General features: G+C 44.0%; 1 protein-coding gene across 1 annotated transcript in view; it reads left to right on the forward strand.

Moving 5' to 3' along the window:
* Positions 1-17,008, forward strand: part of EFCAB6 (EF-hand calcium binding domain 6) — a 309,070-nt gene that overhangs the window by 183,378 nt on the left and 108,684 nt on the right. Inside the window, exons 17-19 of the mRNA XM_073621947.1 lie at positions 3,432-3,603; positions 14,423-14,537; positions 16,195-16,328. Of these exons, the coding sequence (XP_073478048.1) occupies positions 3,432-3,603; positions 14,423-14,537; positions 16,195-16,328 (421 nt within the window). The remainder of the gene's footprint in view (positions 1-3,431; positions 3,604-14,422; positions 14,538-16,194; positions 16,329-17,008) is intronic.

The following is a 17,008-nucleotide window of genomic DNA, read 5'->3' on the forward strand; positions in this document are numbered from 1 at the left end:
CCAGAACTGGACAGCATACTCCAGGTGCGGCCGGACCAGAGTCTTGTAGAGTGGGAGAATTATCGTTTTATCTCTGGCGTTGATCCCCCTTTTAATGCATGCCAATATTCTGTTTGCTTTGTTAGCAGCAGCTTGGCATTGCATGCCATTGCTGAGCCTATCATCTACTAGGACCCCCAGGTCCTTTTCCATCCTAGATTCCCCCAGAGGTTCTCCCCCCAGTGTATAGATTGCATTCATATTTTTGCCACCCAAATGCATTATTTTACATTTTTCTACATTGAACCTCATTTGCCATGTAGTCGCCCACCCCATTAATTTGTTCAGGTCTTTTTGCAAGGTTTCCACATCCTGCGGAGAAGTTATTGCCCTGCTTAGCTTAGTATCGTCTGCAAATACAGAGATTGAACTGTTTACCCCATCCTCCAGGTCGTTTATGAACAAATTAAATAGGATTGGTCCCAGCACAGAACCCTGTGTGACCCCACTACCCACCCCTGACCATTCTGAGTACTCCCCATTTATCACCACCCTCTGAACTCACCCTTGTAGCCAGTTTTCAATCCATGTACTCACCCTATGGTCCATGCCAACGGACCTTATTTTGTACAGTAAACGTTTATGGTGAACTGTGTCAAATGCTTTTGCAAAATCCAGATACACCACGTCTACGGGCCTTCCTTTATCTAGATGGCAACTCACCTCCTCATAGAAGGTTAATAGATTGGTTTGGTAGGTCTGCCTACTAATGCGATTTACCCATTCAGACTTGATCATAGAGAGAGTTGCTGGCCACTTAATTAAACAAGGTGTAAACCCACTTGTATGGCACTGGTGGACACAGCTAAAGTGGTCAAGAAGAGCAAGTCAAACATATATGGTGTACAGACTTGAAAAAGAAAAGGAAAATCAAATATTTATATGTACAAACAACAAGAGCTGATAGCGCTCAGGGGCTGGGGTGATCAATGTTAAATAGTGTTAGCAATGACCCACAGAATGCATCTGATGTACTAGTTGACGATTTATTTACAAATAACGATTAAAACAGTGTGTATTCCATTGAACATTGATAGTAACATTACCGCGCTGACTGGAGGCTGGCTAAGGCACTGATGGATCACTGTGTCCTGGATGGGAAAATCTGGAGTAGGGAGCCGACCATTAAAGCCGCAGGTTGTACCAAGCAGGCAAAGAATCCATGCCAGGCCTCCCGGCGTGTAAGGATGGCATCACTGGAGCACTGGGCATGGGCATGGTACTCGGAGAGGAGGGCTGCTGTAGGCCGCGTATGTGGGAGGCGTTGCTGGAGCCCTGGGCGGAAACACAGTACCTGGAAGAGGAAGCTGCCCTGGTGAGCATGGAACTCAAACGTCCCTGTTGCCATGACTACGCGTTTCGCGTGCATGCACTTTGTCAAACACGTTTGTGTTCCACGTTGACCATTGCAGCTTCCTCTTCTGGGTACAGTGTCTTCGCCCAGGGCTCCAGCAATGCTTCCCACTCACGCGGTCTACGGCAGCCCTCCCCTCCGAGTACCGTGCCTGAGCCCAGGTCTCCAGTGACGCCATCCTTACACGCCAGTGTTCCGCCAGATTAGGCAACCCATCAGATTTTATAACGGAAGTGACGTTCCGTCACGGCCATCTTGGTAGATCCTGCACTTGGACGCAGTAAGGATACAGTGAGAAGGTGGCAAGCGGACATCTTTTTACACCCACCGGAGTCTTGTATTTCACACTTATTTTTGCCAGTAAACTGAGCTTATATAGTGAAGTACAGTATATAGAAATCCATCTGACTGTTTTGACGTTTAATTTTAAAAGCAGCGGCAAGCCTGCTGATCTCACAGGTTTACTAATCTGCCAGTACAGCGCTGCTTTTAAAATTCAACATTAAAACAGTGACACAGATTTCTGACATCCCCATACTGCACAGAGTCTGAGCACAGGCAGCACAGCTCCTCTCCTCCTCCCTCCTCGTCTCACACAGCACACAGCTCAGATCAATTATCTTACAGACAGACTCTATCTACAAACTGCAGTGCTGCACAGCCTTTTTTTATCTGGGGACTTCCAAGGTCAGAACTGCAGCATAGCAGGCAGCTACACAGTGTGCAGATAGAGCCCAGAGCTGACATCACTCAGAGGTGAAAGAAAGGAGGTGTATCCCGACAATATTGTCAGCATAGGAGTCCAGGAAGACTGTAGCCCCTCCCACAGGTATTTACCTTGATTTTAACAGAAAGGGTGCACTTCTCAGAGGGCTGGAAATATTTTATGTATTAGCAGCTCACAGGGAATGGGATGTGTGGAGAGAACACAGATTAGGGAAAGAAAAAATAAAAGCAGGAGAGGTGACAGGACAAACTCTGCTAGAATTGTACATGTTTCAATTGAAGAAAGTGACATATAGTCTTGAGACCGAGTAGAGGAGGAGAGTTTCCAGTAAGGAAGTAACTGCTTTGGGAAGTCTTTGGTGGCCTCCAGAAAGAAGTAACTGGAGCAGTGCTGGAGGCACTTTATAGCACACACTAATTTTGGTAGCATAATTATTTTGTGGACTGTATGTTCTTTTGTTAACCACTTTATGACTGCTGTATTGTAGCTATACTGCTACAGGGTGGCCGCTGTGTGCAGGATCACGACTTCTGGGTCGTGGGTGCTCATCCGCTCCGCTGGCCACTCGCTCCCACTGTGATTGTGTAACTGATCAGCGGGGGTACCGTGGACTCTATGTTCGCTGGCACCCGACGATCGTTCTGTACACAGGCAAAATGGCAGTCTGCCTATGTAAACAAGGCAGATTGCTGTTCTGTCAGTAGGGAAGGCATGGATCCTGTGTTCCTGTAAAGCAAGAACATGGATCCATGCCTTCCCCTAGTAAAAGCATCTCCCACACAGTGCACAAACGCAGACTAGGCACACAGTTAACCCTTGGATTACCCCTGATATTAACACCTTCCCAGCCAGTGTCACTAGTACAGTGACAGTGCATATTTTTATCACTGATCACTGTACTGTATTAGTGTCACTGGTTCTCTAAAAGAGTGTCAGTCGCACGACCACGCAATTGTCAGTTAACACAACGCAGTGCCGTATCGCAAAAAATGGCCTGGTCGTGAGAAGGGGGGGGTAAATCTTCTGGAACTGAAGTGGTTAAAGAACATTAATTGTTATCAAACTGTTCAGGGTAAAGACCCACTTTAACAAAAAACTGAAATATATGATTAGGGTAGCTTCCCTTTTAAAATACTGTAGTTAAAAAAACATTGCATTCCTCCATACCATCCCCAGTCAAGCAGCTATTGTCTGTAAAACTACGGTATCTTGGGTATATATGCTACATGTTCCTTTGATATCCACCTAGCATTTTCAATGTACTTTTAGTACAGCAATTGTTTAATTTGCACCTTTTCCCTCTCTTGGAAGAATGAGGGGGATTGAAAATCAAGCCAGCAATTTATTGAGGAATTTTACTGTGGACGAGGTGATCGACAAGCTGAAACAATGTATGACAAAGAACGGATTCACCGTCAAGGAAAGCTTTCTAGCCTGCAGCAGGCAGCCAGATGGAAAAGTCTCAAAGAAAGATTTCAGAAAGGTAAGAGAAGTTTTCCACTGCACTTGGCTCCAATGTGAGGGCACCGTCCGGGCAAGGTGGTGCTTTCTGAAAGTGGGCTGGTACCTGGGGCCACAATGTATGAAGTAGCCAAGAATCAAAATTTACAAACTGTGATAACATTTTTAATGTTTTGTATCCATTTTCTGGCCAACTCTAGGCATTTGTGACTACATTCAGATCAAGGGAACTGAAGGGGGTGCAGAGGAGTCAGTAGACTCCTTAGAGTTCAACAAACGTCAAACCATCTCTCCTTTTTAATGTCTGGTGCTCTTTAAGCTTGAACAGTAGCTCTACACATAAAGCAGACAGCATGTTGCCTCCAAAAGCTCATTCTAGCATTATGTTTCACTTCTACAAAAGGATCCCTGTTAGAGTGATGTGGCAATAGTACATTAAGTTAGAGGGTATGAACTCAGCACCAGCTACTAGGAAGAGTGGCTGCTTATTGCATTACAGAGTGGTCCCAGTTTTGAGGGTCCTGGCCAAAGTCTCCATCAAAATATCTTAAGCATCTACTGTACAGTGTGATCTGTCTGCAAGCTCAGGTGCCTTTAAAAATGTTTTTTTTTTTTTAGCGTTTTTCCTTTATTTTCACCTGATAATTTTGCAAGTAGCACATCCAGTTCAAGGATGACAACAGTCACTCATCATGTTGTATCAGGACAACAGAAACAAGATAGGACTATGTAACCCCACCCTTCTCCTATTCTCCATAACATAGAGGGGCAAAGTTCTGAACTTGTCAGAGATAGCTGAGAACAATGTCATTGATAACAGTCAGAACAAGCAGAGAGTGTGAGAAGTTATAAGCTGACCAGATTGCTGGCAAGATGAAGAGATATTTTATTGAATTTATCACACAAATATAATTAAATGCTTGCATATTGTTACTGTATTTAACAGACCAAAAGGAACCAAATCAGAGAAGAAGTTCATTGTTAGGATTTACATATTTCAAGAGCTAGCAGCCCTCCATTAATCTTAAAGTGGTTGTAAATCCTTACATACCACTTTTACCTACAGGTAAGCCTATAATAAGGCTTACCTGTAGGTACTGGAAATATCTCCTAAACCTGCACGGTTTAGGAGATATTTACCATATATGCTTGCGCGAACATCATCAGCGCATGTGCACTGAAGAAAGGGGCGTTTCTACAGGGCCCATGCCGTGACCGTTGGCTCCCACGCGCATGTGCGGGAGTGACGTCATGCGAGCCAGAGTTCACGGCCCCGAAGGAAGAGGGTGAAGATTGACGCGGCCTCCAGCGGGGACATCGGAGACATCGCAGGCTTTGTTTTCAGGTAAGTGGCACATAATGGGCTAGTATACGATGCATACTAACCCATTATGCCTTTACTTTGCAGGGAACAAAAGAGGAAGTAAAACCCATCAGGGTTTACTTTCTCTTAAACCAGCTGGCCCCCATGTCATAGATGGAGTCCTGTGCAGCAGTACAGTCTGCACAAACACTATCTGGGAATCCAATAAATCCCTAACAATACTTTTTTTGATGGCATGAAATCCCTGCTGTCAATTTCTGTAGCTTTACTGACACGAGTGGGAGATTCAGATACTTCCTAATGCAGCAAATTAAAAAATAATTACCTCCAGTTTGTAGATATCGAAACTAGAGCTAATTAAGGCCTGTTTTACACCTATGCATTTTTTAGTGTGTTTTCAGTTTTGCAGAAACATACTACACTCCATTTAACATGGTTTCCTATGGGCCGCGTTCACATCTGTGCATTTTATGGAAAGGGCCAGGGACTTTTTTCAGATTTTTGGTTCCATAGACTTCAGTGGATCAAAAATGTGTATTGAAAAATGCAAAATGTACCTGGAATATGCAAACTGCAACCTGCATAGGTGTGAATCAGCCTAAGACCAACTCCAACTTGGTATACTGGGGGAGATTTATTAAAACTGGTGATCACAGAATCTGGCGCAGCTGTGCATAATAACCAGTCAGCTTCTAGGTTTTATTGGCAAAGCTTAAAGTGTTACTAAACCCACAACAGTAAAATTAGTGTGTATATGCAGTAAAGCATGTTTGTTATACTCAATGTGGAACCTAAGGGGTTAATCCTCTGCATTATGTAAAAAAGCCGTTTGAGCCTGTCTTCTCTGATCCTCTCCTTCTTTTACTATCCCAATCCATCTGCTGATAGAACAGAACCTTGGAGGCACTCTACACATGCTCAGTTTGCTGTGTGTTGCTAGAGAGTTTTTTTTTTGGAGGATGCATGTGATCAGCACAGGGCCAATGAGCACTGTCCAGACAGAGGGTAAGGGGCCATGCAGCCTCAAAAAGCAGTCAGAGGAGAATAAAGACTCCTTCTACTAGCTTTAACCAGTGCTCGGCCAACACTGATACAAGTCACAAGACTGCTATATACTGCTGATGAGAAAAGGTATTTTGCAGTTTATATTTACTAAAATAATTGCATTTCCATGTTCTGTGTACTATGGGAGGCCAGATATAGTGAATGCCGGGTACTGCGTTTAAGGCCTGATTCACACCTATGCAGGTTGCAGTGTGCATATTGCAGGTGTATTTTGATCCATTGGAACCAAAAACCAGTCCCTGGCCCTTTCCATAAAATGCACAGATGTGAACTACATCCATAGGAAACCATGTTAAATGGACTGTAGTGTGTTTCAGCAAAACTGAAAACGCACTAAAAAATGCATAGGTGTGAACCAGGCCTAACTGAACAAGCTTAAGTTAGAAGCTGTTTGTTTATTATGCACAGCTGCACCAGATTCTGTGTGAACCAGTTTTAGTAAATCCCACCCACAGAGACAGACAAAGTGCCTGTCTCTGTACGCTGTGTAGCAGAGCGGCAAATTTGCTGCTGCAGCTCCCTCCCCAGCGTGGCAGCCTCCTAGCCGCCAGTGATGTGCCAGTTGCCTGTTGGGAAAGCTGAGACACTAGTTTCCCATCAGGTTCGCTCTCTCCTTGTAATTGACAGCAGGCAGTGAGAGGATTCCATAGCCAATAGCAGGCTGTTTACAGGCATACCCCACTTTTAAGTACACAATGGGGTTTATTTACTAATGCTGGAAAGTGCAAAATCAGGCTCACTTCTGCATAGAAACCTATGAGCTTCCATTTTTTATTACCAAGGCTTAATTGAAGAAGCTGGGGTTAGAAGCTCATTGGTCTCTATGCAGAAGGGAGCCTGATTCACTTTCGAGCTTTAGTAAATAAACCCCATTGTGTACTTAAAAGTGGGGTATGCCTGTATTGACTAAAGATCCACCCACTGCCTGTTGTCAATCACAAGGGGAGTGGACCTGATGGGGAACTAGTGTCTGTAAATCCCCATCCCGTCTGTGTGACAGCTGCAGCGGCAGGAAGAAGTGCAGTTGTACTGAGGCTAGAGTATGTGTATGCCCCAGATTTGTGTCGCTGTTTATAAAAGGTAAACAAATCCGTTGCCCGCACAGACATTTGTCATTGAAATGCTAGGAGTGTCTTAGACACTCATTATGAATTTCCCCATATGTCTGCCCTTGATGTATGTTATCAGTCGTGTGGGGCCCCCATTCTTCTCAGTGCAGGACCCTGAAATTTCTACTCACACCTCTAGATGTGCTCTCGGTGGATCATTTTGAAATTTTGCACCAGTCAATCAAAACTTGCTGGAAACAGGAAAAAAAAAAAAGTATTTGATTCTTTCTTCCCAGTCTAATTCTCAATGGCGTATCATCTGTCACATCCGTTTAATGATGACATGTTACATAATAGCGATAACAGGTTGACTCGGGGCTCGCACTGATAAAAAGGCTCATTCGGATGTGCTGCGAGACTTCTTAGCACAATGAGAACAGTGTCAAGTTGTTAATGAGAGACTTTTCATTCTGTTAACACCTCCCGGAGCCCCACTAGCCAGAAATCAGCCTCGTTACACACTTTGCAATTAACACATGCCGGAGACATATAGAAAGGTATCAATGGCTGCTTTCTGTGTTAGATGGCAGTACTGTCCAAAAAAGGAAAGCATTTTTCCCCAATTACTGCTGAAATGCAGGACCGTGTTATAGAGAACGTTCTGTTTACTGTGTTTTCTTATTCTGGATCTAGACACCAGATCTTTAATGATCCACTTAAAGGACTGCAAAGCACATATGGCATTATATAAATAAAGCTGATTTTTTTTTTTCTGGAATAGTTGTACAGTAATTGCTACATTTAGCAAAAGTCATTTTTGATGAGACTTTTGCAATTCAATGCTATTTACAATGCTTTTACATATTTGTAATATTTATATGTAAAGTATCTTTTTAAAAATGTATCTAAACCCAAGAACACAAATGTAATTAGTTGCAGAATACCAGTCTTTAGATGAAGTGGCTGCATTCTTTTTTTTTTTTTTTTAGTCTCTTATTCCCTTTATTTTCACCTGGTGATTCTGCCAGTCATATGGTTACAACATTCCATTGCTATACTGTATCTGTGGAGGAGCAGCTTCTTTATAATACAGGGAGGTGGTGTTCTGTAGTCCACAGAAACAGATCAGAACAGTTTAAATGGTAGCAGCACAGGCAGAGAGCACAAGAAGGTTATTGGATTTCTGGCAGGATATCTTGTTGCAGTTTTTGAACAGATATAACAAAGCGCATTCAGTATTATATAAAATATTTAACATGTACTAAAAGATAAACAAGTACGAGAATGGCGTTGTTGGAGATATATATACTTCAGCCCCCCACATCACAGTCCTCAGCCCCCACACTTTAATGTTCTCAGCTCCCCCCACATCACAGTTCTCAGCCCCCCCCCACTTTAATGTTCTCAGCCCACCACATCACAGTCCTCAGCCCCCCCCCCCCCCACTTTGATGTCCTCAGCCCATCACAGTCCTCAGCCCCCACACTTTAATGTTCTCAGCTCCCCCCACATCACATTTCTCAGCCCCCACACTTTAATGTTCTCAGCTCCCCACACATCAGAGTCCTCAGCCCCCACATTTTAATGTTCTCAGCTCCCCCCACATCACAGTCCTCAGCCCCCACACTTTAATGTTCTCAGCTCCCCCCACATCACATTTCTCAGCCCCCACACTTTAATGTTCTCAGCTCCTCCCACATCACAGTCCTCAGCCCCCACACTTTAATGTTCTCAGCTCCCCCCACATCACAGTCCTCAGCCCCCCCCCCACTTTAATGTTCTCAGCCCACCACATCACAGTCCTCAGCCCCCCCCACTTTGATGTCCTCAGCCCACCACATCACAGTCCTCAGCCCCCACACTTTAATGTTCTCAGCTCCCCCCACATCACAGTCCTCAGCCCCCACACTTTAATGTTCTCAGCTCCCCCCACATCACATTTCTCAGCCCCCACACTTTAATGTTCTCAGCTCCTCCCACATCACAGTCCTCAGCCCCCACACTTTAATGTTCTCAGCTCCCCCCACATCACAGTCCTCAGCCCTCCCCCCCACTTTAATGTTCTCAGCCCACCACATCACAGTCCTCAGCCCCCCCCCCCCCACTTTGATGTCCTCAGCCCACCACATCACAGTCCTCAGCCCCCACACTTTAATGTTCTCAGCTCCCCCCACATCACAGTCCTCAGCCCCCCCCCCCCCACTTTGATGTCCTCAGCCCACCACATCACAGTCCTCAGCCCCCACACTTTAATGTTCTCAGCTCCCCCCACATCACAGTCCTCAGCCCCCCCACTTTGATGTCCTCAGCCCACCACATCACAGTCCTCAGCCCCCACACTTTAATGTTCTCAGCTCCCTCCACATCACAGTCCTCAGCCCCCCCACTTTGATGTCCTCAGCCCACCACATCACAGTCCTCAGCCCCCCCCCCCCACTTTGATGTCCTCAGCCCACCACATCACAGTCCTGAGTCCCCACACTTTAATGTTCTCAGCTCCCCCCACATAACAGTCCTCAGGCTCCTCCAACATTAATGTCACCAGCCCCCCCCCCCCCCCCCCCATATCGCTGTCCTCAGCACACATTCCTCAGCTCCTTTTCAGATTTTCATATTAGTGTCCTCACTCCCTGTAACCACTGTCTTACCTTGCACAGACTGAAGATCCGAGCGAGGGGCAGCATGTCTGGTTGAAGGGCGGATGTTGCAAGATGGTGATTGGTTGCTAGGACCGCCCTTCATCCTAGCAGCCAATCACCTGCTTGGTAACCTCAGGCAGCTCTGCCCTCCATCCTAAACTGCCCTGCCTCCCTCTGTTGGCTTTGTGAGGATTACAGAGCAAATGCAGGGAGAAGAAAAGGCTGCTAAATGGCGGTACTGCAGCGGACCGAATGGGAATGTGGCGCGGTCTGCATTTGGCCCGCGGTCCGCCATTTAGTGATGCCCGGTCTAAACTGTCTGTCAGTATCGCATTTGCAATTGCAATTTTCATGTGGAATTGGCCACTCAGACTCAAGCACCACATCCTAGGAGGAAGGGGAGAAGCTCATACCCAGAAGCTCTGGGTGTTTCTAAAGGCTGTGATGGTGACTGGAGCAGTAAGATATCGTGACAGATTACCTTTAAACGATAACTGAATCCAAGCACAAAAAAGGTAATCTATTCCAGTTTACCAGTTGTTAGATGTGGTGACTGTCGTACTTTTTTTTACAGCAAGTACAGAAAGTACCTTTTGATCCTGCCAGAAATGCAGTGCCTTTGTCACTTCCTGTCATTTATGTCTAAATGACTAATCTCCCCATCCCCCATGTAATGGAGATGAACAAAGGTAGACACGCTTGAAGTCCAGCCAGGGTGATGACCATGGCTCCCTCTATAGATACATTGGAGGAGTGAGCATAGCCACCAAGGGACAGGACGTGTGTTATTTGCGGGATTATAAGGCAAAACAAATGCAGCCCTGGCATCTAAGGGCTTGTAAACATTAGTATTTACAATGGATTCGGTAGAAATCTACACTGCAGGGCTGCCCTGTCCTCTTCCTGTTGCTGAACTTCCGACACTCTTGGGATTAATAGCTTTTGGTCTCCAGGCTCAGCTGCACTAAAGATGATGCGGCAGGGACATGTCCCCTCCTGCCCTCTCCTCCACTGGGAAAAGGTCTTTCACCGAGTACACTGCCTGTAATATGATCCCCCCCCCCCGCTCCCAGATTGTCATCAGATAATCCCCCTGATGATATTTCCGGCAATTACCAGCTGTGAAGATGACAGCTTGGGATTGCTTTGTATCACACAGTAGAAGTGGATGTCAAAATGTAGTTGCTCCTGCAAGTATTATTTAGTAAATACAATGTAACAATTTATTGTTTCATTATGTTTACTATTTCACTCATAAAGGTGCGACCTTTGATCTGCACGTGACAGTTAAAGCGGATGTAAACCTAGGAAGAAAAAAAAAAAACCCTGCAAGACAAAGGTATAACGTGCTAGTTTGCATCGCATACTAGCACATTATGAAATACTCACCTTAAAACAAAGCCCTCTCAGCGGCGTCCAGTCACACATGCTCCGCTGACATTGGCGGCTGCATGCGGGGTGCATATCTCCTAATCCATGCAGGTTTAGAATATATTGATTTTATAATAAGGCTTTAATAAGGCTTACCTGTAGGTAAAAATCACAAAGCGGGGTTTACAACCACTTTAAAGAAACTTTACAAGTTCAAAAAAATATATATAAAATGTATTCTTGTTTAAATCCTTTTTAACCATTAGGTAACCCTAATCAGTCTTAATGAACTCCTTCCTTCCCTTCTCGCCATAGTTATTATGTCTCTGCTGACTTTTTGTTTTTTGATTTTTTCCCCTAATTATTACTTTTTTTTTATCTATTTGGTTTGTTTTATCAGTGTCTCAAAATTAAAATTAAAAGAAAAAAAACTCCTTTTTTATTTTTAACTATAGATTGCATAGGACATACAATGATTTTTGCAAGACAATTACCCAAAGAAAAGTTTGTCCCCAAGATAAAATATATGTAAACTATTACTTATTTGTTATGAGAAAAATTATCACCAAATAAACAGGCACTTTGCAAAAATGTATTTGGTCCATAAGTGGTATACAGATACAAGAGCTTAAAGAGGAGCTGCAGGCTCCTGCAGAAAAAAATAGTCAGCAGCTACAAATACTGTAGCTTCTGACTTTTAATACTATTATTATTATACAGCATTTATATTGCGCAGCGCTTAACAAAATGAAGGCAGGCATTACAGTTACATTACAATTTGGTACAAGAGGAATCAGAGGGCCCTGCTCATTATAGCTTACAATCTAAAAGGGAGGATCATTTGATACAAAAGGTAATAGCTGTGGGGGGATGAGCTGATGGAGGAAGTAAAACAGTGTATTAGTTAGAAGTAGGATAGGCTTCTTTAAAGAGAAGGGTTTTTAGGGATCGCCTAAAGATGGATAGATTAGGGGACAGTCAGTCAGATTGGGGTAGGGAGTTCCAAAGGATGGGAGGAGGTGACAAAGGAGCTAGAGAGCAGGAGGTCTTCGGAGGACCGAAGAGAGCGGCTTGGTTGGTATTTTGAGACTAGGTTAGTAATGTAGCTGGACGGCTTTGTAAATTATTGTTAGTTACTTTGAATTTTATTTGTTGGGTGAGTGGAAGCCAGTGGAGGGATTGGCAGGGAGGGCTGGAGGACACTGAATGGTTGTTAAGGTGGATGAGTCTTGCAGCGGCATTCATTATGGACTGAAGGGGGGATAATGTATGTAAACATAAGCCAATGAGGAGGGAGTTGCAGTAGTCGAGGCGAGAGATAACCAGGGAGTGAATTAGAAGCTTGGTGGTGTCATTAGTTAAAAAGGGGCGTGTTAAGCGGAGGCTAAGGTGGCATGATTTGGACAGGGATTGGATGTGGGCCTGAAAGGACAGTTCAGAGTCTAAGGTTACCCCAGCACCCTGGCATGTGGGGACAGACTGATAGTTGTGCCATTGATCTTGACAGAGATCAGGGCAAGGGGCATGTGGAGGGGGGAAATATTAAAGTGGTTGTAAACCCTTACAGACCACTTTTTGCTACAGGTAAGCCTATAATAAGGCTTACCTGTAACTACCCCGGATATCTCCTAAATCTGCACGGTTTAGGAGATATCCCTGTATTTGCATGTGCTGACGTCATTGGCACATATGCACTGAAGCAATGGCACGTACGTGCCGTTTGTTTCAGTGAGTGTGCCGTTACCAGCGGGTCCTGTGCGCATGCACGGAAGTGACGTCATCCGGCCAATCACAGCGCTGGAGCCGCAATACCCGAAAGTAACCCCTAGGAGTGATGTTGCAGGCTGGTGCTGTGTACGGGCACAGCAGCGAGGGCTTCGATCTCAGGTGAGTATTACATAATGAGCTAGTATGCATATTAGCTCATTATGCCTTTGTCTTGCAGGTGTTAGTTTTTTTTTTTTTCTCAAAATGGGTTTACAACCACTTTAGGAGCTTGGTTTTAGATTCAGTTTGAGAAAGTGGTGTGACATCCAGGCTGATATGTCTGTTAGTAAATCAGTGATGCGTGAGGAGACTGATGGGGTGAGCTGAGGGGCAGAGAGATAGATTTGGGTGTCATCGGAATATAATATTATATAATTATATATATTATATTATATATATATTATATAATATTAGGACACTTATGCCGCCGCCATCTCCACTAAGGGAAACTGGTAGTGAAGCCTTGTGGCTTCACAGCTGGTTCCCTACTGTGCATGTACGAATCTCGCTGCACTCTGTGAATGGGCTGGTTGCAGGGGAAGTGGGAGCAGGTACCTGCCAAAACCAGGTACCCCTCCCCCCCCAAAAGGTGTCAAATGTGACAGCAGAGGAGGCAGACAAGCAGAGCTTCCCCTTGTGGGTGGAGCTCCACTTTAAGTACAGGTGTGAACAAAAAACAAGTTTCGGGGGGGGGGGGGTTTAGATCCTCTGTCAGGTTATTGCTGTCTGTGTCTTCATAGAATTATTACCTCTTCAATGGCTTCAAGGACATTGAGTTGAACAAAACTTTCTGTTTTTGCTATACGGGTTTCACTATCCATATATTTCTTGGAAGAAACTAGTATGGGCTGGAGAATAGTTTTGAAAGAAGGAAACCCGAAAGCCCAAGGTGTCACTGGGGAAGTCCCTAATGGGGAGTGGAGAGTTAACATCAGTAATAACCTTCACCATTTAGATAAAACTATTTAAAAATAAAAAATATGGTATTATTTTTTAGCTATTCAAATGAATGCATTTAATTCCCAAATTTTATACAGACAAGTCCGTTTTTAGAACATGATTCAGTCAGTAAATTTGCATATTTACCTGCGTGGAACATAAGCTGCTACATATGTGTGCTCCAATTCAAGTTATTTAGGATTAAATTAACAAACTCAAATTTTTTTCTTCTGTTGTTTATGAAGAACAAATTCCCCTGCTGTCACGGGCCTCGTTTTCAGGCGCCTGCTGTCATTCAAGTAGTTAAATCCTCCGAAATAATTACTTACATTTCATCTGTCAAGTCCTCGTTATGTAAGTCATTTCCTTCCCAAGAGAAGATGAGATTTTCCCCTGCGAGACTTGATTGAAACTTCTGAAAGAGAAGAATAAAGTTCTGGAGTTTTGTGGTTCCCCATGGCAGTATTTTTTCCCAACTCCAGCGCCATCTCCTTAGAGAGCGCGCTCCATTCATTAAAGCGCTTACAATTTTATTTTTTTGGTTTTAAGACTTGGAAATACTTTATATCACAGATCCTGTGTTGTAGGTTTCTTAGCTAAAGCCAACGTTATTTGACAATCTGCACCTCAGAAAATTACACATCTTCCATAGTTACTTGGCTTCATCTGTAGCTTCTCTCTCCTCAGGTTCTGCAGGATCATGAGCTGCATCTGGATGAAGATCAGTTTAATGCCTTAACCAAAAAATTGGGATTTACAAAAGACGGCCTTAGTTATCTGGATTTTGTCTCGTTGTTTGAAGGTAGAGATTAAACCAAATTCAATTCTTAAAGCCAAGCCCTGGGGAGATATAACACACATTGGATTGGATTCAGCTATACGTGTTTGCTTTTGATTTAAAAATATGTAGTGTAAGTACCTGAATTTGATCCGGTATCAGCCTCTTGCAATCCCTTGTAAAGCAGAGCTCAGGCAAGGAGAGGGCAAAGCAGCACAAGTGGCCAGTTGTGCTGCAGTGCCAAGAACATGCAGAGAGACATAGAGATGAGCTCATTCGTTTGTTGCTTCTTCTTTCACTGTCCAGTCACAGGCTGGAGTAGGGTAGTCAGATTTACATGAGATGACTGCCCTCTGGCACAATAATTGGGTGACAATCTCACAAACACAAATGTTTGGCTTGACCAAAAATCCTTGCTTATGTGAATGAAATGCAGAGAGGGAAAACAATACTGGCCATGCCATATTTTCATGCCTGCTTGATTGATTGTTCCTCATGAGAATGATTGGACAGCATTTCTATTACCTGCTTCACTTGGATAGGGCAACAGTCTTTATGTATCGGTAGAGGCCACTCTATACTACTGAGGTAAATGCAGAACTATAGGAAACATTTTTATTTTGGATAAAGCAAGGGAGGGTTATAACCCCTGTCAGGTTTTGTTTTTTTGCCATCTATGCCCCATTGGGGAGATTAACCTTCACTTCCTGTCCCATAGCCGCAGCAGGAAGGGAGAGGGAATCCCTGCAAATTAAGGGAATTCATTGGGGCCCCCCAGGTCACTAATGGAAGATTTCACCTCTACTATTGTTCTGGGGACAACACAAAATTTGGGATTTTGTTTTTCTTTCACTTTTAATGATAACGTTAAACAGAGCAAATAGAGAGGGTAGATCTCCCTAACAGGGGTACAGACAGTAAAAAAAAAAACTGACAGATGTTCTAATCCCCCTCCACTCTGTCCAAAACTAAAAAAAAAAAAAAAAAAAAGAAGGTAGAAGGGTGCACAATAAAATAGTTTACACATGGTGGGGGCTCATGAAAATTGTTCCAAGCAAACCAGTCTTGCCAATCATTACTGTCATTTTTGGCCAATTATTTCACCAGTTTAATAAAGCCGAACTCCAGGCAAACAGCAAAATACACATATGAAATACATACATAGGAATAATTTACCAGCCAAATTTTTTAGATCTATGTCTATCCAGTTCTAAGATTTACACAGCCCTGTCTGGCAGGGCATGAAGCCTAATTTTATTTTCTTCTGCTGCAGTTCAGTAACACTTACAGATCTTGTCTCTTCCCCCAGCCTATGAGTGGACAGTAAAAAGAGAAGAAATACAGTGTTAAGCCTATCTTTCTGTCATCCTGCTTTCCCCTCCCATCAGCATGTTCCTTGTTTGCTCATGAGCATCGCTGATTGCCCCCCCTGTGCTGCTGTTTCCTCCCCCAGTCTGCGCTCTGCTGTGCAAAGATTGCAAAAGACTGAAGCCAAGTATAATTTTCAAATGCTTGTACGTTTAATGGTATATCAGATAATGCAGAGCTGCACTAATTGGTGTCTTTGATATCTGCTTGGAGTTCAGCTTTAAATTTGGGGAAATTCAATGTGTGATCTGTTGTTTCACAGCATTTGTTAAGTGAAAAAATGTGTATCCTAATGTATTATTTATGACCTTAGTCCCATCAGGACATGGACCTGGCGATAAGTTACATAACAGCCCCAACCACCGTGTTAACAACACCAAGTTCCATTACATGACAGCAGAGGAGTGTCTCAGCCAGTTCCTGAGCAAATTAAGAGAAGGCTATGGGGTAAGTATGAGTGAATTATGGGATGCAGGGCATGTACAGTTCCCAGGAAAAGTTCCCATGGGCCTTATGGTTATGATGCATTCTGCTGCTGAGAAATGCAGCTACAACTGGCCTAAGAATGAAGAAATTATGTTCTACAAGTGATTTTCTTATAGATGCTATAATGTTTAAAACTGTAAATGTACATCAAATCAGTGGCGTAACTAGAACCTTCAGGGCCCCAATGCAAGAAACCATGAAGGGCCCCCCTGTCCCCCCGAGGACCCTTTCCTCTGAGACCGGTGGCAGAACACCAGGGCCGGGTCGTAAGTGGGTGGCTGCATATAAAGGAACCGATCTCTCCAGTTCCCCCTGCTTCTCCTCCTCTCCCTTCCGCAGGCATTCAGTGGCTGCAGGAGGACAATGGAGAGATCCTTTCCTCTATGTCAGTGTTTCTCAATCTTTTTCCATTCAGGGCACACTTGAAGTATACCCCTAGGTGAATCCACAACTGTGTGCATTGCATGCAGTTGCAGCATAGTGGTGATGCATTTAGGGTGTTAAAACAGGCGGTCAGGAGGCTATCAAATGCCTCAGAAAAGTGATCTGAGCATGGATCGCTCAGTTCGCATGGAGAAACAGCATTTTCTTGCTGGTACAGTACTATGAACAAACGGTAAAGAAAAAAAAATCAGTTCTGA

This window comes from Aquarana catesbeiana, linkage group LG03, assembly GCF_042186555.1.
Source record: "Aquarana catesbeiana isolate 2022-GZ linkage group LG03, ASM4218655v1, whole genome shotgun sequence".
In the NCBI taxonomy this organism is placed as follows: domain Eukaryota; kingdom Metazoa; phylum Chordata; class Amphibia; order Anura; family Ranidae; genus Aquarana; species Aquarana catesbeiana.